General features: G+C 40.7%; 1 protein-coding gene across 1 annotated transcript in view; it reads left to right on the top strand.

Moving 5' to 3' along the window:
* The first annotated feature begins 22265 nt into the window (after positions 1–22265).
* LOC145404636 (NPC intracellular cholesterol transporter 1-like) overlaps positions 22266–25557 on the top strand; it is a 23410-nt gene continuing 20118 nt past the window's right edge. Inside the window, exons 1-3 of the mRNA XM_080276158.1 lie at positions 22266–22402; positions 22866–23057; positions 24708–24876. Of these exons, the coding sequence (XP_080132284.1) occupies positions 22922–23057; positions 24708–24876 (305 nt within the window). The 5' untranslated portion in view covers positions 22266–22402; positions 22866–22921. The remainder of the gene's footprint in view (positions 22403–22865; positions 23058–24707; positions 24877–25557) is intronic.

Below are 25557 nucleotides of genomic sequence, written 5' to 3'. Positions count from 1 at the left end.
TGACTCGGGATGGACTTCTTAAACAGGAGTCGTTAGATACATGGTTCAGTAGCCCCCTTTTTTTCATCGAGTGCTCTCCAAAGCTGAATTAAGTCGTCTGTAAATAGCAAAAACAAGGAGGAAAAATACGTCATCGAATTCAAGGGGTTAATAGTGAAGTTTGGATGGGGAGGGGGGTTTACTTTAATACACTATTTTTTTTTTTTTTAGTGTCATTCATGCTATCTCCAGACGGTTTATATCAGTTTCTGAGAGTCCTCTACTAGGTAAGGTATCAGTGAGAGTTATATCTAACCCCTCTAGTTTAAAATTATCTATGCTAATCTGACTATAATTTTAGTACATATTGGTGAGGTGGGGAATGGCTACGAAAGTTATGTTAAATGAGTGTGGAGGTTATATGGGGGAGGGGTTCGCCTATATGATGATGGAGTTGGATTGGGGAGGTTACCTGTGGGTGGTGAAAGGGTTGTGTGGAGTGGAGGTGGGGTTGAGTGGGGTGGGGTGAGGGCGGCTGTGAACAAGGAGGCTGATAGCGAGGCCGAGGTCAATTATACCAACTAAACTTGAGTAAACAGCGTGGAAGATAACAGGGCCCGTAATATAAGTGACATAAGTAGGAATGAGTGAAGACGGTCGAGGGTAGATTTATATTTTTTAAGCCTTTCAACACGATGATTTCTTAATTTTGTCCTTGTTACTCCCTTACGATTTTATTCAACTTTGGAGGGGCGCTTGGTGATGAAGGGGTTAATGAAGGCTATATCTAAGGCTTCTAGCTCGAAAAATCTCTCTTAAGCTGAATAAAATCGTGTAAAATAGCAAGAATGAGAGTAAAAAAGACCATCGTACTGAGCAGGTGAACTTTATTACTGCTATGGACACACCTTGTTAATATCCTCAAGTTATAACGTCGGGTTACTTTGTTCAAGCCAGAAAAATCGTAGCAGTCAATTAATTAACCCCTTCCATCTGATGTCGCGTATTGTATGCTGTTCTTCCTGCAGCTAGATGATTTTATTTATGTTAGGACTGACCCTTAGTAGTGAGAGGGGTTATATATCTAACCCTCCAACTTCACAAAAGCCTCTCCAAAGCTTGGCAAAAATAATCTGATGGTAGCAATAGCAAAATATAAAATATGTTATTGGGAAGAAGTGACTGAGTGGAATGAAAAGAGTAGTGCTAACATTTTCTGGGTTTTGGTTTAAATTGTTGATGCTAATGCCTGTGGGATGGAGTCTAGATTTGGGAAGATTTGAGTGACGCGCGAATGCATAAGGAGGGATGAGGGGGAGGTCTGTGGATGGGTGGGGTTTATTGTTCATGTACTGACACTCAGGGGAGAGGAAATGGCCATCAATCTCGCCATAATGTGTAGAGTGAATATAGACAGCTCAAAGACCCCTACGCCCTTGATTCAGGCATAAACGAGTGAATGTGATGGAAAACGTTTGGAGAAGTACCCCGCGATGGCTTGGTCATGAGGAGAGAATGGAGAATGAAAGACTGACTAGCAGAATGTATGTGAGAGAATTGGAGGGGGAGACCGTGGTTGAGGTGGAGGGAGGGGGTGGAGAGGTATATGAATAAAAGTGGTGTGAGATGGAAGGAGGGCAGCCTGAGGGCGAAGGACAGGGCGACATAGAGACAGTTTCTTTGTAGTCACTCCTCCTGGTGATTGGCATCTGGCTTTAAATAGAGTAGACGGAATGATGAGGAGATGGTAGGCCATTTTACCAAGTAGGCTCCAACAGTATTGTTCATGTTAATGAAAGGCAACGTATTTTTTTCTAATCGCTAGCTGATATGATAGCCGCATCTTATCTTTGTGTGCCTCCCAGTGGTCTGCCTGTTGTCTCTTACTTTTACACACGTCCATTTTTTTTTTATTCAGTCATATTTTGTCTGTTTACCACTGCGTCTGTTAATACTCAAGCCCCCATGACTCATTCAGCAAAATAAAATCGTCTGCCAATAGCTGGAAAAGAACATTAGATTTGTTCAGCCTATTTTAACTCTATTTCAGCTGAATAAAATCCCCTTATAGTAGATGAAATAGAAGGCTGGAGGTGTTTCGGGCTAGAGGGAGTTAATAGTAACAATAATAATACCTTTTGGCTCCTTTGACTCACTCTCAGCTTCATACAATCGTCTAGTCACGTGTGACAGAAACTGAGTACTAGAGTTATTCCGACCATGAGAGGGCTAAATTATATGTATGTCTGTCTATCTGTCTGTTTGTATCTGCCTATCTGTCTCTATCCTATTCAGACTCGTTGTCTCATGGTAATATTAAGTCTGGTTATCGCCACGGGATTTAAGCTAAGGAAAACCCTGGACTTGAAATGATTACAAATAGCCTCAGTTTTCTCATCCAGTCCCGTAACTCCAACTCTGTACACTAGACATCAGATGTCCTGTCGCCTCTCCTGTTCTTCACTATATGGACTTTGCAAATCAGTGTGGTGACTCCACAGCAACTGACACTGATGACTTTACAGTATTTGGCTACAGAAGTGTCATCAGTGTTGGTTGCGGATCTTCCACACTTATCTTCGAATTCCATAATAAGAAATTAGGAGTGGTGACAGTACTGTTGATGCAAATTGCACTGAAGTCTGACTACTGCCACTCGACTTTATATAGTTTTGGGAAACCTCTGCATAAAAAAGATACTTATCGGTCTTTTGTCGCTTACCGGTATATTTGTCTGTTTGTCTGTCTCTATCAGTTTATCTGTTTCTCCATTTCATTCTGTTTGCCTATAATTTTTTATCTAGTACACCTGACGCTGCATCCTATCAGTCCGGCAAATATATTCCTCGAGAAATCAGGGTACCTTCTGAGTAACAATCACTTCTCCAACCACATCATCATCTATCATCCCACTTGTTCACGTTGATCTTGATTCATCTCTTCTTCCACCCATCCCACCTTCATTGGTTACAGGGTCGTATCCTGTGGCTTCCTGCAAAAGTATATATCAGCTGGTTCTAAACATGAAGTTTTGGCCCACACTGCGAATCGGCAACAGCAATAATCATTGCCTTATTACCTCCGCCGATGAAATTGGAGGAGGTTATGTATTCATCTATGTTTATTTGTTTGTCTGCATGTCTGTCTGTTTATCCTGACGATAATATTTTAATGTTTTTCTGTGAGACTCTTCGAAATGCAGGTGTTAGGTATACCTCTGTTAATTCTTTCACTTCTACGGGGGATTCTCCAAAGCTAAGTAAAAGCGTCTGAAGGTAGCTTGAATGAAATATGACAGGTGCCATGATACTGGAGAGGTTAATCCCTTCTGTCAAGTAACATTTTTTTCTTATATGAAGGAGTTAATTAAGACATCTAACCTCCCCCATGTTATAAGCCTCTCCACAGCTGATACAATATAGAAATGGCAAGGCTATACTAAAAAAGAAAATGCAGACTGAAGAGGTTAAAACGTATATGAATATTGAAAGGATACAATGAAGTATAACGAAAAGAAATGCTGAAATATCAATAACTTAAAACTGACGATTAGGTGTAGGTCGAAAAAGACGCCAAAGGACTTTAGGGCTGCGTCACCTTAACAGCAAACATCTGCAGTAGTAGTGTCGTTCAGCACCATCAGATCCTTCATCATTATTGCCATAGTCATTGTCACCGTAACCATTTTCATCAGTGATCATCATCGTATTCCTCCTTCTCCTCGTTCTCCCATTCCTCATCATCATCAACATTAACATCAGTGCGAACGCCAAATTTTGGTATTTTATTCTGGTCAAATTCGGACGATTTTATGTAGCAGAAAGAAAACCTTTATTAGAGGGTTAAGTATAGTAAGCGCATGACTGTGTGTGACTTGCATTTGTGTGACGGCTTGTGGCATTACTTACACAATGGTAGAGGTGTGGTGACTGGTAGACCATTATGGTCTGCTGACTGATAGGGTCAGTCACGTTTACACACACACACACACACACACACACACACACACACACACACACACACGTTATACTGTAAATATATCACACTGGAAAGCATATAATTCCGACATCAGTTGGTATTTTAGGGTATTGTGACTTTGGAATATTTTGTTTTTTAGTACTGTTGCAAGGAAAGGAAATTTATCTATATGCAGTCATATAACAACGTACATCAAAAAAGTTTAGTTCAGCTTTGTTTATTACTATGTGAAAGTCCTAGTTATTCTGAAGCCAGTGTTGTCAGCTAAATTCGAAAATAGCCTTCATTTATTGAAAAAAAGCTTTAAAAATATATTAACATAAGGATTTTACGGACCAGAAAACATGAGGGTGGTCTTGGAAGCTTATATAAACTCGCAGTAAAAGAGAATGCGAATACTGTATATTTAAGCCCAAAATTTAGCCTATCAAACAAAATGAACAGATTTTGACTTTACGTAGACTCAATGAGACTGTTATTTTTATATCTTATAATGATTTCCATGTCTCGATGCTACGAAAAAATCTCTGTGAAATCAGATGTGCCAAACAAATTCTGGTGATGAAAATATATAGTACAGCATAAGTTTGAGACTGGAGAAATTCAGTTTTATGCAAGGAAAAGGTTAACAGTCCACCCTTACACGTGAAGACGAGAGAAGGGGAGCTGTCAATGTCACGGCTTGAGAGCAAAAAATGTCCCCAACACTCAAGGGGATACAATCGTGAGTCATAAAGCCCTGTTCTACATAGCATGGGAGGCATCGTAGTTCCTCTTTCTTAGTGATGTATTGCGCACATACTATAACACCTTAACATATCCTTGTATGTCATTTATGTTACTTTACTATCGACATACTTTGAATCAATAACATACGTGAGGATCAGGATGCCAAACGAGCAGAATAAGTCGCTAAGGAAGAGGTTTTACGAAATTTTCCAGTACTACTCCATTAGCCAGGGACAGGAGTGGAGGAGCGAGAAGAAACGGTGGACTGTAATTTTTGTAACGCCCACAGTTAGTGTTATATGGTACTAATATATTCTCAACACCGTCATAAATTGCTTCAGTGACGCACACGAGGCAAATTAAATCGCAGAGGAAGATGCGTAAAACTCCGTGGTGACTGAAAATACGGTCCTATTGTTGACGACCAGGGTACGGGGTCAGGCTTCAATCTATGCTGGTTTAATCATTTCTCGTTGGCGTTAAAAAAATAATAATAATAATAAATCCCTTGATAAAGTTCGGAGCTTTCCTTAAAGGTTGAAGAGATTCTGTGCGTAATGGTGGTATGCTTAAACCTGATATCACAAAGTGGAATGAAAGCTTCCCATTTTTTACAACAGTTTCCGGAGCAAATGAATCATATGTAATGTGTTTAGCCATTCTGTATCGTTGCTAACTGCACTTTGTAACGTGGGATGCAGGCGGACCATACCTAATAACCGCAGGCCACAGAAAAATGACAGCAAAGGATTAGGGGGTTGGATTCCACTTTGCGATTTAAAAGCATACGAACATAAGAGCCGTATTCTAAGTGGTTTTGTGGATTTCGTAGCACCGTTTTCTTAGCGATTTTTTCTGCAAACTATATCGATATAAAAAACGATTTTTAAAAAAAATGTTAAGCTTCTAATATGCAGGATAAATCGCCTTGGAAGAGGTGCTACGAAGCCTTCCATGCTACAGGGAATATTGCTCCAAATCCTTGGGTTACCTTCCTGCAGTAGGTTTGTGTTGGTGCGTTTTATGATTTCCTGGGACTTAATGTTATTCTTTTGATTACTAATATTGCACTGATGTACAGTAGTTTATTCTCACTACCAGCAGACTGCTGTATCCTGTACAGCAGAGGGAATTCTTAGTACTCAAAGAGTTTATTATACTTTCATTTGTTGTTTCCCACGCATGTGATTATAGTGGATGTTAGTACAACCAACTGTGTCAATATTTGTCCTTTATTAAAATTTTGTAGGAGTTGTGCTATTATGCAAGTGCTTCCTCGCGTCTCTTGTGGGTACGGGAGACAGGGTGTTACCCATGTCTTTTATGACATAGACTGCATTTTCATTGTCCAGGTCTTCTTTTACCTCAGTAGGAGAGCAGGAGCCCAATGCTTGGTTGTACAAGGGTAATATTACATCGACCGTGTCTTCAAGGATGTTAGCACAAGTGAGGCAGAATACTACCCATGTATACCCCGTGTCATAAAAGTTGACTAACACTGACGTAAGTCAAGGCTGCCTCATAATTCATAAGCCACAAGGGTAGGGAAACTGTATTATGATCTGCGTTCTTCACTGATTCATTTTACAAAAGATTTAAAGTCATGCATTGTTTGGTTACTTCATGTGAACAAGGAGAAATTGAGTTACATTGATGATGATAATGAGCGGTAGTTCATTATCCTTTTTTTTTTTTTTTTTTTTTTTTTTACTGACTGGGAATATCTGTTAACTAATAAAGCTTCATGTGATATTATGTTATTCATGGAGACATACAAAGCTGGTCAGCTCTGAAAGCTTCTTCAGCTTGTCTTTCCTACTGCCTATGGGCTCCATTCACTTAAAGCCCATGTGTCCAGACATCTCGTCTTGAATGGATCTTGGTTTGGGCTTTCTTTTGTTCAACAGTCTTTGTAAGTGGCATGTTTTGATGGCTACCAGCCTATGATTCTGTTATTACACTAAAAAAAAAAAAAATACTCCAGCGTTTTTCTACCGGAAGGAAAGATTAACACACATCATTCACACATTCCACAGTTGAAATCCACCCGCCCCCACACACAAAAACGGATTCTTACGTAGTGTCCCGAAGGCCAATGAGAGAGCTAAGCAGCAGTGACGTCATTTTAATCAGCTGAGGGCCAGAGGAGGAAGAGGAGAGTTAGCTAGTGCCGTCACACCACCTGAGCAAGCAGATAGTGCGGCTGGTGTGTTCTGTTGCTCTTGTTTTAGTGGACACGATAAAAAGAAAAAAAGTTATACGGTGCCCCCATTATTTTTTCCAGTGACTAGCTTTGTCGTTACACAGTTAAACCTAGTTCATCTTCCTCTCTTTCACTGTCATCATCTTCCACGTATATCCAATTCACCATTACGCCTTCACTACTAGGACGCGTTTTTACATTTCATTCTTCAATAATTCCCTTTATCCATCCATTGGCCACTTTCATTACGTATTCACTAGTACACTCGTAGACCCCATTCATTTACCCCCCCTTCACCCTTTTATTTTTCATTCAACCATTCACTAGCCCACTCTCTCCCTTCATTCACCCACGCAGCCCAATCACCCTATCCCCTTTTATTCATCCACCCACTTGTTTAATCATTCATTCTCTCCCTTCAACACCCATACGCCTCTTTCTCACATTTTTGTTTTTTTTATCTGTACAATTGCTTACTCGCCCACACTTTTTATTCACTCACACCTTCACTATCTCCATTTTTATTCTTCCATAAACTCGTCCATACCCCTACTCCCTCCCTTCATCCATCCACACACCTCCTTCACTTTCTTCCCCTTATGGATCCACTTTCTCACTATCGTCCTTCATTCCCGCGAACCAGCAGGGAGAACCGCCGCAAGACCCAGAACCCCAATCCCATGTAGTGAGATCCAGAGCTGACCAGAGAGGAGTGAGTGACCTGATCCCCTCCTGCCTCACCGCATCTACCATCGGACCTTACCAAAATGAAATACTTTTGGACGTGGAGTGTCGCCGGGGTGCTGCTCCTCGCTTCATCCATCATGGTAAGCCAGCTACACATTTTTTATGTTTGTTGAAGCGCTGCAGCCAAAACAGTAGGGTGTCTGAGAAAAAACCCACAGAGGTAGATGGAAATATTAATCCAAACTGTTTCAGCAGCAATTGTCGCCCTCCCTCCTCTCTTCAGTGGGCAGCGAGAGGCATAGTATAAATCGAATTTCCTGTCTGTGCACTCGTAAATAAAAGTATCACGCCCCTGGAGTCCAGTATATATGAAAATGAGCGAAGTTCTGAGACAGACGAATCCACTAAATATAATATACTGTACTGTGTCGTTTTACGTGACGGAATACTGAAAAATATGAAGAATAATTTTCATATATAACAATGCCTTCTTCATGTTAGAGAACGGTCGTTATGTTAAGAGGTGTTTTCTTTTTTCTTTTTCTTTTTTAAAGAGTATATGTAATCACCCTCCTGAAGGGGATAATGTCTGTGGCTGAAATTATGATAAAGAGTCTGGAATATACGTTAAGTCTGTTGCCGTGCCCAGAAAGATTTTTGTTTGTTTATTTATTTCTTCAGTAACAGTATCCCATTCACTACGATATACTGTACTTTACTTTTGTTAATATCTGAAGATTTTTTTTTTTTTTAAGAAATAATTCTAAAACGGGAGAGGTCAGTTATAGCTTTCATTATCTTCTCTGAAAGAGGATGCCTATAAGCTAAATAAATGTGTCTGACAGTAGCAAAGCTAATATTAGAAAAAAATAAGATCGTTTTAGTGAAAATGCAAAACTGAGTGGAAGTATAGCGAAGTAAGGAATATGTTAATCATATATATATATAAAAAAGAAAAAACAAGATAATTTGTAAATGATATTAAATAGACATGAAATTCAGACTTTTATATCCCAGAGATTTTGTTTTCCTCATTCTGGCTACGGAGCAGAGAATTTTATGTAGCTAAGGGATGATTTCTCGTAGTGAATGGAACTAACCCCTTCAGTCAGAATACGTATTTACTAATTTCATTCATCCTACCGACACATGCCTTTTTTCAGTTTAAGAATAGCCCATTCAGTGACAAAAAAAGGTTAATGAAGGGTGTCTCTAACTCCTCCAGCACGAAAATAAATTGGAAAACACATCATCGGACTGAAGAGCTTAGTAGTGGCTGTATCTGAAAACCCTGCAGTGTGAAAGGTCTCCACTGAGCTGAGTAAAATCGCCTGGAAAAAACAAAAAGAAATTGAAACAAAAGTAATGTTAGAGATGGGCTTAATATTGTTTAATAAGACAGATGGCAGAAGAATTTCGTAATTAATAAACATCGAATACGTGATAACTAGTAAACGAGTGTAGATTACATCACACACACACACACACACACCACAACGACGCATTAGGTTTACCCATACAAATAATGGTTTCCAGTGTTCGTAACCAAGCGATTATGCCATTGTATACCCGTGCCTTTCTTATCTGAGGTCAGATTGGGAAAACCTTTGCGACATGTTGTAACCCACTATCAGATGAAATGGGTCACGGGGTGATATACCTCAAAATATGGTTTTCTCTGAAAGGGCGTCCAGAGAAAATGGCAGATTCGTATAATATAATGATGTACTATAGTTTTTCTCACCGTAAAAATGGCCCCCTTTTTTTTTTATTACGCATTTTAAATGCCCACGCACGTGGTATTTAAATGCCCTGGCCCACGCCTCACAAGCTGGTTCGCGCTCTACCTACAGGTTACTTTTTTTTTTTCTTTTTTCTGCGGAAAAGGCGAAAATTTTTATATTTGCGATAAGCCTCACCCTAGCGTTTCCTTGCATCTTTTGTTCTAGAAAAGCTGCCATACACCTCTTTGGAATAATAATTCCTCTGTACCCATGGATTCCCTGATTCACCTTTCATTCTAGCATCACTCAGCAAGAAGGACCTTAGAACAAAGACGAAGTCTACTGAAGTAAAAAAGAAAAAGAGGAAGCCCTCAAATTGCAGCAGCAAGTATAGCCTAGGTGGATTCTAGGGGTCTTATCAAGAGATCTTGGCGGCAATAAGGTGGTGCCTCATGATCCCCCCTCCTTTGATTGGATAATAGTCTGGAAACAGACAGGGACCAAGTGCCAGTAGTGCCTAAAATGCTTGAATTTATCATGCATGTAATAAATACAAGCTTTTTGTGATAGTAATTTTTGAACAGTAACCTGACTTTATATGTACGAAAATCTTGAGCACCTGTTTCTCAAAAGTTAGTTTTGTCTTTAAAAATTCGGCATTAAAAATTATTAAAGAATATTGATACTGCTTGTAGTTTTCGAAAGAGGACTGAAAGTACTGTAGGACAAACCTGTGCATAAGAAAGTCCCAGGTGCCATTGGTAAATATTAGTGAAGGAAAGTTCATGGAAAGAAGCCAATATCCACCCAATTCCGAAGAAAGAAAGTTCCTCTGACCCCTCTGATTACAGACCAATAGCAGTCACATCTTCTCTTGGTAAGGTATTTGAAACTTTAATTAATAAGCACATTGTTAAACATCTTGAATCCAACAACTTAATTAGTGATAGACAATATGGTTTTCGGCATGAAAGATCCACCACTGACATACTCAATCTCCTAACGCATACCATCCTTCAATCAACTGACCTACATGGAGAAATTCATGCAGTAGCCCTTGATATTTCTGAAGCTTTCGATAGAGTATGGCACCGTTCCTTGCTATCCAAACTCCCTTGTTATGGACTAATGTATTTTGTTCCTTTGATCTCCTCATATCTCAATGACAGGAAAATAAGAGTTAAAGTAGATTATGTATATTCCAATTTCCTCTCAATTAACGCCGGCGTGCCACAGGGATTAGTTCTGGCCCCAACCCTGTTCCTGGTTCATATTAATGATCTCTTATCTGTCACCCACAATCCCACCCACTCATATGCAGATGACTCAAAACTACATGGTTCATTCACACTCAGCCACCCAGTAACAAAGTCCAGTATCTCTACCTCTCAACTCAGTACAGTCATCTCCATAAATCAAGACCTATCTACGATCAGTGAATGGAAACAAAACAACCTTGTCTCATTTAATGCTAGTAAAACTAAATATAAACAATTAACTAATAGACAGATATTGCCAGATTCGTATATTACCTTCAGTACTACTAATATTCCCATCTCCAAAAGTATTGAAATTCTCGGCGTCTCACTTAACAGTGCCCTCAGCTGGACCTCTCATGTTAGGTCACTTGCTAAAACCGCCTCAAAGAAATTTGGATTAATGTACAGAGTCCGTAGCTTCTTCACTGACGAGCAGTTAGCTATAATTTATAAGAGTCATGTGCGCTCTCAGCTTGAATATTGCTCACCCTTGTGGAATGGATGTGGAGAGGTTGCATTAAAACAACTAGACAAAATTCAGAACAAGGCTGTTAGAATTATTAACAACCCTGCCATTACAAATAAACTACCTCCCCTACAAGTAAGAAGGAGTTGCCTCCCTTCCATTATTTTACAGATATTTTTATGGCAAATGCTCATATGAAGTTGCGTCCATTGTGCCACCTCTCCATGCCTTCCTTCGTGCTACATGGGAATCTGGTATCGCTCATGACTGGAATGTCACTCAGCCATATTGCAGAATTTCTGCCTATCAGAATTCTTTCATTCCCCGTACTGCATCTCTTTGGAACTCGCTTCCCGAGAGTTGTTTCCCTCCAAACTTCAACCTACAGCTGTTCAAGTCTAAGTGTTACAGATATTTTATGAACAGAGGACACAGTAATCTTGTGTGTGGATTTTTTTTTCATTTGTTTTTCCTTCCTCTGTTCTGTTATTATATATAAAAAAAAAAAAGCTCCCTCCCTCCTCACCCCCCAAAAATTATATATCTATATCTATATCTATATCTGTCTATCTATCTGTCTATATGTCTATATATATATATATATATATATATATATTTTTTTTTTCAACATTGGCATAGCCACGCATAAAGGTATTCAGATGTCTGTAATCATATAAAAGTAGAGCGACATAGGATAATATATAATTGGGTGCATGCTCCATAGAAAAATGCTTATGAGAAAAATGTCTCAGCCGAATTAATGGAGGAAAAAGTTTTTATTGGATCGCTATGGAGGTCTGTCTAATAGTTCACTATAACATGTCCTTTAATAATAAAAATTTCAGTCAGACCGGATGATAATAAATTTATGTCCTTCATGTGTACATGGAATGTAAGAGGAGCGAATGATGAGGTGAAAGAGAGAGAGATTGTCCAGGTGCTTGAGGATGCGAAAGTGGATGTATGTGGAATAACTGAAACAAAATGGAGAGGAGAAAGTGTGAGAGAATGGGAGTATGGATGGGGTATATGTGCAGGAGTAGATGAGAATGAGAGGGCAAAGGAAGGAGTGTGTATAGTTGTGAGTAAAAGATGGAAGAAGAGCATAAGACAGTATGGATCAGTTGGGTCAAGGATTGTGTGGGTAAAGTTGAAAGTTGGAATACAAATGTGGGCGATTGTGTGTGTGTATGCGCCAACGCAAGATCGTGCTAGAAGAGTGAGAGAAGAGTTCTGGACAAATGTGGAAGTGTGCATGGAAAAGTTTGGAAGGAATGAGAGAGTGTTTTTGATCGGTGATATGAATGGTAAAGTTGGTAATGTGAAGGTGGATGGAATAGTTGGTGAGTGGGGTGTGCCTGCTGAGATAGATGAGAATGGGAGTGCGTTAGTGGACATCTGTGCTGGGAGGGTTGGTAATAGCCAATACCCTCTTCAGGCATAAAATGATCCACAGGTATACATGGCGAGTGATGAGAAGGGTGGGTGGTGAACTGAATGAAAGGAAGGCAATGATTGATTATGTGTGTGTGGATGAAAGGATGCGAAGATGTATATTGGATGCAAGAGTTTATAGAGGTTGGGGGAGTGGCCTTTCTGACCACTACTTGGTGGTGGCCAGAATTAGGATGCAAGTAATGGATGGAGGAATAGAAGAAGGGAAGGACGAGAGGAAGGAGTAGTTGCAAGGAGAGTGGAAAGGTTACAAGAGGATGAGGAAAAAGGCAGAGTATAAGAGAGAAGTGGAGGAACGATTGGGCAAATATGAATTGGAGCAGATGGGAGACGTGGAAGGTGTGTGTAAGATATTTACAGAAGAAATATGTGCAGCATGTGATGTGGTGTGTGGAAGGAAGAGAAGACGGAGGGGGTGCAAGGAACAGCGTGGTGGACTGAAGAGGTGAAACAGGCTGTGGCACAAAAGAAGAAAGCATACAATGAATGGATGAGAAATAGGGGCGTGGAAGAAGTTGAGAGGCAGAAGAGAGAGTTATATGTGGAAAGGAAGAGAGAGGTGAAAAGATTAGTAAGAGAGAGTAAGAAGAGAGTGGATCAGAATTTGGAAGGAATTTGGAGTGTAAAGTGGAGGGACTGTAAGAAAATGTTCTGGAGAGAAGTGAAAAGAGTAAGACAGGGTGGAAGTGAAGTTAACAGGGGAGTGAAAGATAAACATGGTAGATTACTAGTGGAGAAGGGAGAAAAAAGTGAGCAGATGGAGAGAACACTTTAAGGAATTGTTGAACGTAGAGGATGGAAGTAATGCGAGTATAAGTGGCTGGGGAATGGCGCTGGGAGAAGGAGGGAGGTGAGAAGACAGGTAGAAATCAGTAGGATAGAGGTTGTGGAAGCAATGAAGAAAGTTAAATCGAGGAAAGCCCCAGGAATTGATGGAGTGTGTGGTGAGATGCTGAAGCATGGGGAGAGATAGTAGTAGAATGGATGTGGAAGATGTGCAGATTGGCTGGGAGGAAGGTAGAGTCCCGGAGGATTGGAAGTCAGGTATAATTATTCCCTTATCCAAAGGAAAAGGGAAAAAAGAAGTGTGTGGTAATCATAGGGGCATTTGTCTTCTTAGTATAATAGGAAAAGTGTATGGTAGGATACTTATAGACAGAGTTAGAGAAAGAACAGAGAAATTAGTTGGAGAAGAACAGGGAGGCTTTAGGAAGGGAAGAGGTTGTGTAGATCAGATATTCATTCTTAGATCTTTAGTGGAAAAGTTTCTAGAGAAGGGAAAGAAGTTGTATGCAGCTTTCATGGATTTGGAGAAAGCATATGACAGGGTGGATAGACAAGGATTGTGGAAAGTGTTAAGAATATATGGAGTAGATGGGAAGTTGTTGAATGCTGTGAAGAGTATGTATGATGGTGCTAAGGCTGCAGTGCGTGGGGAGAGTGAACTAAGTGAATTTTTCTCTTTGAAAGTTGGTTTGAAACAGGGATGTGTCATGTCTCCATGGTTGTTCAATCTGTACATGGATGGGGTAATAAAAGAGGTACAAGGTAGGGTAGTGGATGTTGGAGTGGCCCTGGTGAGAGAGGATAGTGTTTGGAAACTCCCTGTACTGTTGTTTGCAGATGATACTGTGTTGTTGAGTGAAGATGAAGGGGAGCTGCAAGGCTTGGTGGATGAGTTTGAGAGAGTGTGTAAGAAACGGAACCTAAAGGTGAATGTAGGGAAGAGTAAAGTGATGGTCTTTGAGAGAGGTGAAGTCAGTGAATGTACTGTATAGCGAGGTTGGATGGTGAGGAATTGGAAAATGTGAGTACGTTTAAGTATTTGGGTAGTGTGATGAGTAAGGATGGAGGTTTGGAGGGTGAAGTGCTTGAAAGGGTACAGCAGGGAAGAAAGGTTGCTGGTTCCTTGAAAGCAGTGATAAGAAACAGGGAAGTGAGCATGGAAGTAAAAAAGTTACTACATGACAGTATTGTGATACCAACTCTAACGTACGGAAGTGAAGCTTGGACGTTGTTGGAAGGACACAAGTCAAGAGTGAGAGCAGTGGAAATGAGTTATTTAAGAGGAGCTTGTGGAGTCACGTGGAGAGACAGGCTGACGAATGAGGATATAAAGGAGCGTTGTGGTGTTGATGTGGATGTGATAGGAAGCGTTGTGAGGAACACACTGAGGTGGTTTGGCCATGTGGAGAGGATGGAGGGTGAAAGACTGACGAAGAGAGTGTATGTGAGTGAGGTGGAGGGTGGAAGAGGGAGGGGGAGACCGAGGATGAGATGGAGGGATGGGGGTGGAGAGAAGTATATGAGAGGGGGGTGTGAGTTGGGAGCAGGGTAGTGAAATGGCGGGGGACAGGGCGACTTGGAGGCGATTTGTTTGTGGCCACCCCAAACGGGATTGAGGCGTCTGGCAATAGATAGATAGATAGATGTCTCCCTTAAGAGATAAGTATAATTCATTTTTATTTCTGCTGTATAAATAAGAGAGAGAGAGAGAGAGGAGTATTCAATGGGGGAAGGTTATCCCTCACTGAGCTGTTAATAGTGGTATATTAGTCACTGCCACCTTTGCCCCATACTCGTGTGAGGGTTGCGAAGTCCAGGTTATGAGTAAATTTAGTTTGAGTACAACGCAGGTGAGGGAAGTATGATTAAGTGTGAGTCAGTGTGACGGGGTGTAAGTGTTATCAGATACAAAGAGCAGACTATCCAAGTATTTATAAAGGATCTTAACCTCTTCATCCGATGCCGTGTTTAATATCACATTCTTGCCCCTTCTATGATTTTTAACACATCTTGGGAGAAACTTTCAGAACTGGAGGGGTCAGGTAAAGACTTCAGGTAAAGACTTCACTACATGACGTTTTTAAATAAGCCATGAAAAAAATGTCACCTGACTGAATAGAATTTACCAGCTTTTACGATAAGCAGGTGTTTGCAGCAGAATATTATAATGGATTGTTCTGCTTTGTCGTATTATTTACGTTGATATTCACTCTGGCACTGGGGTAAAAGTTTTTGGTGGCAGAATGAATGAAGATAAGAGGTATATGATTTCTTACGCACTGTGAATGTAGCTCAGGATTTCGTTTTGTTTCGTCATATTTTTCACGCCGTTATTCATCCCACCTTGACTGGATGTGAAGTGTGTGGTATGAGTAAAGATAAAGGTATGAGCACACTATAAACAGGTCGACGTTTGGAAACACGGATCAAGGAACAGAGATATGCCATAAAAACATGTAATTTGAATAATGCAATATTTAATAATGTTTGTGAAGCCAACCAAAAAACTGAGTGGGAAGGAAGCCATCTTCTGCATACAAGTCATGACATTCAAAAACGAAAGATTACTGAAAGTTTCTACTCAAGTAGGAATCCACTTATTTTCCACTCAAGCGTGAGCCCACTTTTCTACTGAAGTATTAATCCACTTAATTTCTACTCAAGTACAACCCCACTTATTTTGTTTTCAAGTATTAGGCCACTTTATTTCTACTCGCTCAGGACTGGTTTGATGGCACTGAAGGGGAGGGGGTGTGTTTGTGACATGTCAGCGGGTCTTGTGAAGGATCATTTAGGACTGTTAGCGATATTCAGATCCTTAAACTATTCCCTGCCTCAGCCAGGGATCGATCTTTAGCTAGCCACCTGCATTCTTTAGTATATTAAACAAATATCGCACTAGCTAACCCGAATTTTTATATACTACTGTGCTTCTCTGTGACAGCTTTCAGACAGAGAAAATCATCTGCAGTTAGTTGTAGTAAAATACAGAGTACGTTCATATGAGCAAAGAGTCATAACATACGAATATTTGCAGTTGCGAACATGAATACTGATTCACTATATTACGATGATTAACAAGACAGTGAGCAATCTCTTTGGAAACCCTGTGATGGAAACTTCGGAGCCCAACAGACTTTTTAGGATATTATTTAAGAATTTCGAAATTGTTTGACTAAATAGTCCAGCGATATTTTTGCCTACTACTTCATGTTCATATGTGTAAAATTTTGCTGTATTCAGATTTACCTTAGCTTAGAAAAATAGTCGTCAGTTACAGCATAATTCAACAGTGCATTCATGGCACCAAAGAGTTTAAGTATATGCATCCGTGACTGTGTGCGATATTTGTTATCAGCTCCTCATCCTTGTCTCTCCCCGCCTCCCGTCATCACCATCACCGCCACCACCACAGATAACACTGATACCTGGGAACGTGTGGAAAACCTGACTGGGGGGAAGGTTGTAACTATTGGTTGAACGCAAGAGTTGTAGGATGGACGTTTTAACACCTTTACTGAGAGAGACCTGTCCCAGGATTAACATAACCATTTAGCAGATGCCCTATAGCGTTAACATATATATGACAGTGATCCAGATACATTAACAGGGTATGAAAATGGGAGAACTGTCAGCAGATTACCCACTGAAATGAATAATGTATATTCATTCTCTTATCGAAAAAATCTCCGAAATTTTAGACTCCACCTCACAGGCCTAGCATCCTCATAGATTAAATGAATTTTGTAATGTTTGTGGGATAGAGACCATTCCGTCAACTTCCAAATGTATGTCTTTTTGTTGCAACCTCTCTAAACGAAGTTGGAAGAAAGTTTTATATTTACCCGTGTCTGTTATCTGATTATCCCTTTTTTACAAGATACATAAGAAAGTTATCAGATTTCAACGAAATTTGGTGAAAAGGTGGGAAATGGGTCAAGGAAGAGTTGATTAGACTTTGAAGTGGGCCTGGCTCCGGATGAAGGGATTAAAAAAAAAAATCGTTGGTGCTGACGGAATTACGCACTTTCTGAGCTTGTGTAACAGTGTGAAGAAAGACTGACTACGTGAAACCTTAAAAGTATTCGCCTGGTAAGAAAGAGGAATTACATCAGTAAATAATAAATTTTACTAGTGTTGACGGAAGCATACGTTTTATGGATGCTTTTTGGTAATAATTACTGCCACGAGATGATTTTAATCGGTTTAGGAGTGTCGTCTAGAAGAGAGCACGTTATTGGAAACTACGAGTATAACTTGCCCCTCCGGTTCGAAAAGCCTACCCTAATTTGGACAAAATCGTATTGAGACAGGTATTCAACCAACCATTATCAAATCAAGAATCGCAACGTCAGCGTAGAAACCAGGGTCTGGGCTACTTATTCCAGATATTTAAAGTGAGAGGGATCAGTTACTTAGCCCTGAGCGGCATTACGTGAGCAATAAACCACAGTTACCCCTCTGAAGTAAATGTATCATCGATATGAAGTGGTAAATCCAAATTTGTGTGAAGTTGCTGTTTGCAGAAGTAATACCTTTAATCCGATGACATATTCTTCATTTTATTCAAACTAACACCGGGCGTTTTGGGGAGGCAGTTGCGTGATATACCTCAAAATGTGGTTTTCTTTGAAAAAGCGTCCAGAGAAAATGACAGACTCGTAGAATATATTGGAAAACTCTTATTTTTCTCAAAACGAAAAAAAACTTTTTGATTTTTTTTAAATGCCCTTGGCCACGCCTTACGAGCTGATTTGAGCTCTACCTACAGGTTCCCCCCCCCACCTTTTTTTTTTTTTTTTACGAAAAAGGCGTCAGTGACGTGCATTTATTGACGATAAGCCTCATCTTAGCTTTTCCTTGCATCTTTCGTCCTAGAAAACCTGCCAAACACCGCTCAGGAATCATCATTCCCCTGCACATCTGGATTCCCCAGTTCACCTTTCACTTTAGAATTACTCAGCAGGAAGGACCTTTTAGAACGAGGTGGAAGTCTACTTAAATAAAGAAGAAAAAGTCTCTGCAGCAGCAAGATAGTCCAGGTGGCTTCTAAAGGCCTTAGCAAGCAAACTTGGCGACAATGAGGTGGCGCCTCGTGATTGCGTGAAATTCGACTAGCCTTAATTATGAGACAGGAACGGGCCTCCTTGGTTGCTATAGTTCATTCACATCAAGTAGGTGGAGATTTTGGTCCTTTTGCATTATATTCGAACGATTATCCTATAGCCTATTGGCAAAAAAAGCCAGTACCGTGGCTTTACATCCTTTCCACAGCACTCTGTGACTGGTTTCATGATCTAGTGAAAATTTCTCCCTATTCAAGACTGAGAGACGGCAATAGTGCAGCCAGGTATAGTGAACGCAGTATATATTGTCAAGACGATCGTCCAATCTGACCACACCTGGCCATCGAAAGTGGTTAGGTATTATTATCAGGTTAGAATAAAATGCGTTATAGCAATGATAAAAATACAAAGCACATTACCACTTCGCTCTGAAAGGATTAATGCGACGGGCAATCTTATCAACACCATCCCTCCTCCCTCTCCCTCTGGTCTAGATAACAGAGATATTGGACTGAAGGTTATTTTTCTCGACATTTGACGCCGATGACGTATTTTCGGTTTTCACCACTTCAGTCCGATGAACTCTTTTCCAGTTCATATTCGTTATCTTAAGACGATTTTGTTAAGCTGTGGAGGGACCATTACCTGTTACAAATGACCCACGTGGGAAAGCAGATATCTTTGCTAGTACCTTTGCAAGAAACTCTACCATAGATGATACCAGCCAGAATGTCTCAGTACTGGAACTTGATTCTCCCGAAATTGCCCCACTTAAAATACAGACAAGATTTGTAAAATCCATCCTAGACAATTTACCTACCAACAAAGCTCCAGGTCCAGATGGAATTCCGCCAATTGTTTTGAAAAAGTGTTCCCCTGAACTTGCCTCTGTCCTAGCTAAATTATTCAGACTATGCATACGTACTTCTTTATTCCCAAATTCATGGAAAGAAGCCAATATCCACCCAGTTCCGAAGAAAGGAAGTTCGTCTGACCCCTCCAATTACAGACCAATAGCTATCACATCTTCTCTTGGTAAGGTATTTGAAACTTTAATTAATAAGCATATTGTTAAACATCTTGAATCCAACAACTTAATTAATGATAGACAATACGGTTTTCGCCACGAAAGATCCACCATTGACATACTCAATCTCTTAACTCATACCATCCATCAATCAATAGATCTTTTTGGAGAAACTCATGCAGTAGCTCTTGATATCTCTAAAGCTTTCGACAGAGTATGGCACCGTTCCCTGCTGTCCAAACTCCCTTGCTATGGACTAACGTCTTTTGTTCCTTTGATTTCTTCTTATCTTAGTGACAGGAAAATAAGAGTAAAAGTAGATGATGTATATTCGAATTTCCACTCAATTAACGCCGGCGTGCCGCAGGGATCAGTTCTGGCGCCAACGCTATTTCTGGTTCATATTAATGATCTCTTATCTGTCACTCACAATCCCATTCACTCATATGCAGATGACTCAACACTACATAGTTCATTCACACTCAGACATCCATTTACAAAGTCTAATATCTCTACCTCTCAACTCAATACAGCCATCTCCATAAATGAAGATCTATCTACAATCAGTGAATGGGGACAAAACAACCTTGTCTCTTTTAATGCTAGTAAAACTAAATATATACAGTTTACCAATAGACAGATATTGCCAGACTCGTACATTACCTTCAGTGCTACTAATATTCCCATCTCCAAAAGTATTGAAGTTCTTGGTGTCTCACTTAACAGTGCCCTCAGCTGGACCTCTCATGTCAGATCACTTGCTAAAACCGCCTCAAAGAAACTTGGATTATTGTACAGAGTCCGTAACTTCTTCGCCGATGAGCAGTTAGCTATAATTTATAAGAGTCATGTGCGCTCTCAGCTTGAATATTGCTCACCCTTGTGGAATGGTTGTGGAGAGGTTGCATTAAGGCAACTAGACAAAATTCAGAATAAAGCTGTTAGAATCATTAACAACCCTGCCATTACATATAAACTACCTCCCCTGCAAGTAAGAAGGAATGTTGCCTCCCTTGCATTATTTTACAGATATTTTTTTGGCAAATGCTCAGACGAAGTTGCGTCCATGGTGCCACCTCTCCATGCCTTCCCTCGTGCTACACGGGCATCTGGTAGCGCTCATGACTGGAATGTCACTCAACCATATTGCAGAACTTCTGCCTATCAGAATTCTTTCATTCCCCGAACTGCATCTCTCTGGAACTCGCTTCCCCAGAGTTGTTTTCCTCCAAATTTCAACCTACAACTCTTCAAGTCTAACTGTTACAGATATTTTATGAACAGAGGACACCAGTAATCTGGTGTATGGATTATTTTTTTTCCCCATTTGTTTTTCCTTCCTCCGTTCTGTTATTAAAAAAAAAAAAAAAAAAAAAAAAAAAAAAATCTCTAGACGATTTTGTTAAGTTTTGGAGAGACCATTACTTACTATCTCTAGACGATTTTGTTAAGCTTTAGAGGGGCGATCGCTTGCAGACGATTTCTTACGTTTTGAAAGGACTTTTACTTCCGGACGATTTTGTTAAGCTTTGGAGAGATTACCTTGCTTATCCTGACAGGGGTTAGAAAGCCTCCATGAACCCTTTCACAACCTGTTGCCTCTCCTTGAGCTGAATAAATTCGTCTGAAGATAGCAAAAATAGATAGTACATCGTAGGATTGAAGGGACTAGTTAAACCACTGTCAGACGATTTTATTCAGCTTAGGAAAGGGATCGCTTACTGAAGGGAAGTACTAAGACTATACCTAACTCCTTCCCGTCGAAAAGTCTCTCCTAATGTGAATAAAATCGTCGGGTTATTACAAGAGTGTAATATAGATAATACTTCTAGTAGTGAAAGGTTTTTGAAAGCCGTATCTAGCTTCTCAAGTTTCAAAAGTCTTGATATGGTGAAGCGGTTCAGTCATTTGGACGCTTTCTTAGCCAGATGTCCAGTTCGTCTGACCAACATCAATAAGAACTTCTGCTACCTTACTTGTCATTCAACCCTCTACTTCAGCCTAAGCTAACCTAATTTTACCCTTGTACTGTATAATAAACAGAGGCTGGCTTCCTCCATTTTCCCCTCATATTTAATTGTACCTCATTCTGAAGCTCCCTCTCTTGGAGTCGTCGTCGTCGTCGTCGTCGTCGTCGTCGTCGTCGTCGTCCTCCTCCTCCTCCTCCTCCTCCTCCTCCTCCTCCTCCTTTTTCTACTTCTTCTTCTTCTTCCAGCCAACCTACTCTGAAACATCTCTCCCGTTGCTTTTGTTCTTCTTCTTCCACCTTTGCTTCTTCTTGTCAAATGTAACTCATTTCTCGCTACCTCATTCTGTCTTCCTCTTCAGCCAGCGAACACACTTTCAAAAACACCTTCACTTCATTTTTATCTGTCTTTTTTCTTCACCCGTTCCCCCTCTTATCTTTGACTCATTGAAGAGTTACATTAAAGATAATCTACGGTATAATAATAATTGCCTTATAAGTACTAATTGGTCTGTTACTGTTAGCTTTCCTCTGTAGTAGTTTGTACATTTTGCAGTCATACTAATCTCCTTCCCATCTACCTCATATTGAGTCCACCTCTTCTTTCACCCATATTTGCTTGTAGTCACATTTCTCAACCTCATTCTTGTTTACCTCTTCTACCCTCTACTATTTGCTTTCAGATTTAGTTCATTTCTATCTACCCCGTTCTTAGTCTTGCTCTTCTTCTTCCACCATTACTACTTGCAGCCACATTCAGCTCATTTTTATCTCCTTCATAATTGGCGTATTTTTCTTGCGTTTTCGGCAACCTCCCCATCCGTCTCATTCTTGGCCAAATTACAGCAAATTCATATCTCTTTTCATCGGTCTCCACCTAACCCTCCATTTTCTTTACACAGGGGCAGATCCCAGACGATGGACACTGTATCTGGTATGGACAAGGACATGAGAATCCGGAGAAACCTGGCCAGAAGCTAAATGTAGTGTATAATGAAGAGGCCAAGCCACTGAATGCCTCGGCCTCCACTATATCCGGATTTGAGACCAACTGCCCGTCGCTGGTGGAAGAGATCCGTGAGTTGAGAAGAGGGAGACCGAGGACGAGGTGGAATGGAAGGTCTTGTGAGGTTTGGAATGTTGACTGAAAGGCTTGAAGATGGGATAGAAAGGTTTGGAGTGGTGACGGTGCGGCTTGGCCCGGTGGTGCATGGTTACAGATAGTCTTGGAATGGTAATAGCGATGCTTGGAGTAGTGACAGAAAGGCTTGGAACAGTGATGATTGGTGATATAGAGGCTTAGAGTGGTGATACGATGAGATAGAGAGCTCTGGAATTGAGGGGAAGTGTGATGGCGAGGTCTGAAGTGGTGATGCGAGGTGATAGAAAGGCTTGGATGAGGTGAGTGATGATGGAGAAGTTCCTCTTTATTATCTGGGTGTTCTCCTAAGCTGTGTAGAAATCGTCCGTTGTTATAAGGAATAAACTGAAGCAAACTTTACCTTGTTGATGAGGCTGACCATAGTTTGCTCTACCGCAGGGGAATTGTATGGCGGTGAACTCTACACTTGCTGCGACGAGTCCAATATCAAGGACATGGTGACGCAGTTTAGTCAGTTGGACGCGTTCTTAGCCAAATGTCCAGCGTGCATGACCAACATCAAAAAGAACTTCTGCTACTTTACTTGTCATCCTCATCATTCCAACTTCCTCATCCCGTCAGCCATCTACAGTGAGTTTTTTTTTTTTCCACGTTTATGTACACAGTATAAGTTTATCTAACCCAATCTGACCTAACCTAGCCTGACCTGACACAATATAACCATACTGAACTTAACCTAACTCACTAATCGATTGTAGCCTGGCATGATGGGCTTTGGCTTGACCTAACCTAACCCAGTCTAACCCAACTCAACTGACTGGAGCCCAGCCCAACGTAACTCAATCTAACCCAACCGAACCCGACTGAAACTAACCCAGCCCAACCTAAGTCAGCCGAATCCAACTCAGGCCAGCCCATCCTAACGTAGCTTGGTAAAATCTGACTTAACATAAGCATAATCTAACCCAGCCAAATCCAGGCGAACCCAACTGAACCCAGCTCAGTTCAGCCCAACCTAAGTCAGCAGCACCCAACTCAGCCCAGTCCAACCTAATCAACCGTGGCATAACCTGGGCTTACATAGCCTAACCTAACCTAATCCAGTCCAACCTAGTTCAACCTAAGGTGGCCTGACTTAGCTCTTGTATTGTAAGTTAAATAGAGGAAAAAGCTATGCCACGATTTTAAACTTTGTTCTACCAGCAAAATGTCATTTATACTGATGCTGAACATTGTATTGTGAATTTATCTGTCAGTATCATTGGAGAGTTTTGGGAAAATTTAAATGATATATGATTCATTTCCTATGATCTAAAGGGCATTAAAATCGTATACCGTATATGCCCTTGTAAAAAAATGTCAAAGTTTCATGAAAAACAAATCATTAACAGAATTTCGGTCATTTTTTCTTTCGTCATTAGAAATTACAGTGCGTCCTCTAAGAATGTGCTTTGGGCTACAAGAGGCTCCTATCTAGGTCGCTGCAAGGGCTTCATCTACCTGAACTTTGTGTCCAGCAAGTTACTTAAAAATGCGCGAAAGTTTTTCTTAAAAATCAGAAAAAAATAATTTCTTCTTTTAATTATAGTTTTCATACAGACACAGATATAAGGGAAAAGTTTATTCATTTCCAAAAAAAAAAAAATGTATCGATGTCACTTCTTTTTTCAGTGTGAGGTGGTTTTCACCCCAGGTTACCTGGTAGTGACAGATTCAGAAAAATTACCTGTCAGGGATATAAATGTAACGAGCTAAGGTTTAAGAATTTCTGCAGCTTCGCGTATCATCTTTGTTACCCCAGTTAATCATCTCTGAAGTGATTTATGAGAATAAATTGATTCACACACACACACACACACACACACACACACACACACACACACACACACACACACACACACACACACACACACACACCTCCTTTGACATTGACTTATGGACCCTGTAAGCTGCATAATGTATTTTTTAACCTGTATCTGCTGTATCTTATCTCTGGCGTATTGTAATCTGTCTTTGGTCTTCTGTATTCCTAATTTTCTGTAAAACTTTCTAGCCCAGCCTTTTTCCTCCAGGTTAAGTGTACTTCCTTTTCTTTGCCAGTTCCTCATGTGGGAGAGGTGTATGGCGAGAGCCTTCATCCTTACTATAGTTTTTGCTCTCTAATAGAGTAGCAACGTGTACCTGGCAACTTCATTCATGGTACTCCTACGTATGAATCGTAAGACCTTTTGACATACTGCTTGTTCTTGTAACCCCTGTCTCTCTCCCGTAACTCCGAAGATCCCGCTGAGAACGAGACCATTGATGTGTGGGCCATAGACTACTACATCACAAACCGCTACACCAACACCACGTACGACTCCTGCAAGAATGTTTACGCCGCAGACGCCAACATGGACGCCATCGTGATCCTCTGTGGCAACTATGGCAGTAACTGTAATCACCAGAAGTAAGTGACGTAGGAATGTGTCGCCGTCAGCTGTTCCCTGTAAGTGACGCAGGACTAGTTCGTTTCAGCTGTCCTCTGTAAGTTACGCAGGGTCATGTTTGTGTCAGTTGTTCTCCGTAAGTGACGCAGGGACAAATTATCGTCACTTATCCTATGTGAGTGACGCAGGGCCGTATATGCGCTATCTGTCCTCAAATACTAATAATAGGTATGACTATGAGCTGAAGTAACTGGCGCAAAGCTGGCAAAATTACAGCTGCCACTTCCAGATTCACAGATGTCGCTAAACTTGCTCCTTGATATTGCCAGAATGCTAAATAAATGAATAAATAAATAAAAGAATGACAGCCTCTCTCGTCACTGTTCCCGGAAAAAAGTCAGTTGGAAAAGGTACGCTAGAATGTCACCATCAGCTTCATTTTTTTTTTCCACCCTGTAACGTGGGTCAGACAGTTCACCCGACCACTCCTCCACCTTGCTCTGTTCCACCCCAGCCGTCTAGTAACGCCTCTCGATGTAAGGTCAGCACACACACTTCGTCCCACGTCTTGATCGGTTTACTTCTTCATCAACGGTCTGACACCTTAAAGCCTCTACACCTCCTCACCCAGCTCCCCGATTCCTACCCACCATTTCAGCATGTCTAAACCATCTCATGAGTTTTCTTCTTTCTATCTCCCT

This window comes from Coenobita brevimanus, chromosome 64, assembly GCF_032717465.1.
Source record: "Coenobita brevimanus isolate Jiangsu-jjx chromosome 64, ASM3271746v2, whole genome shotgun sequence".
Classification (NCBI taxonomy): domain Eukaryota; kingdom Metazoa; phylum Arthropoda; class Malacostraca; order Decapoda; family Coenobitidae; genus Coenobita; species Coenobita brevimanus.
This window is presented reverse-complemented; position numbering and strand designations above follow the sequence as displayed.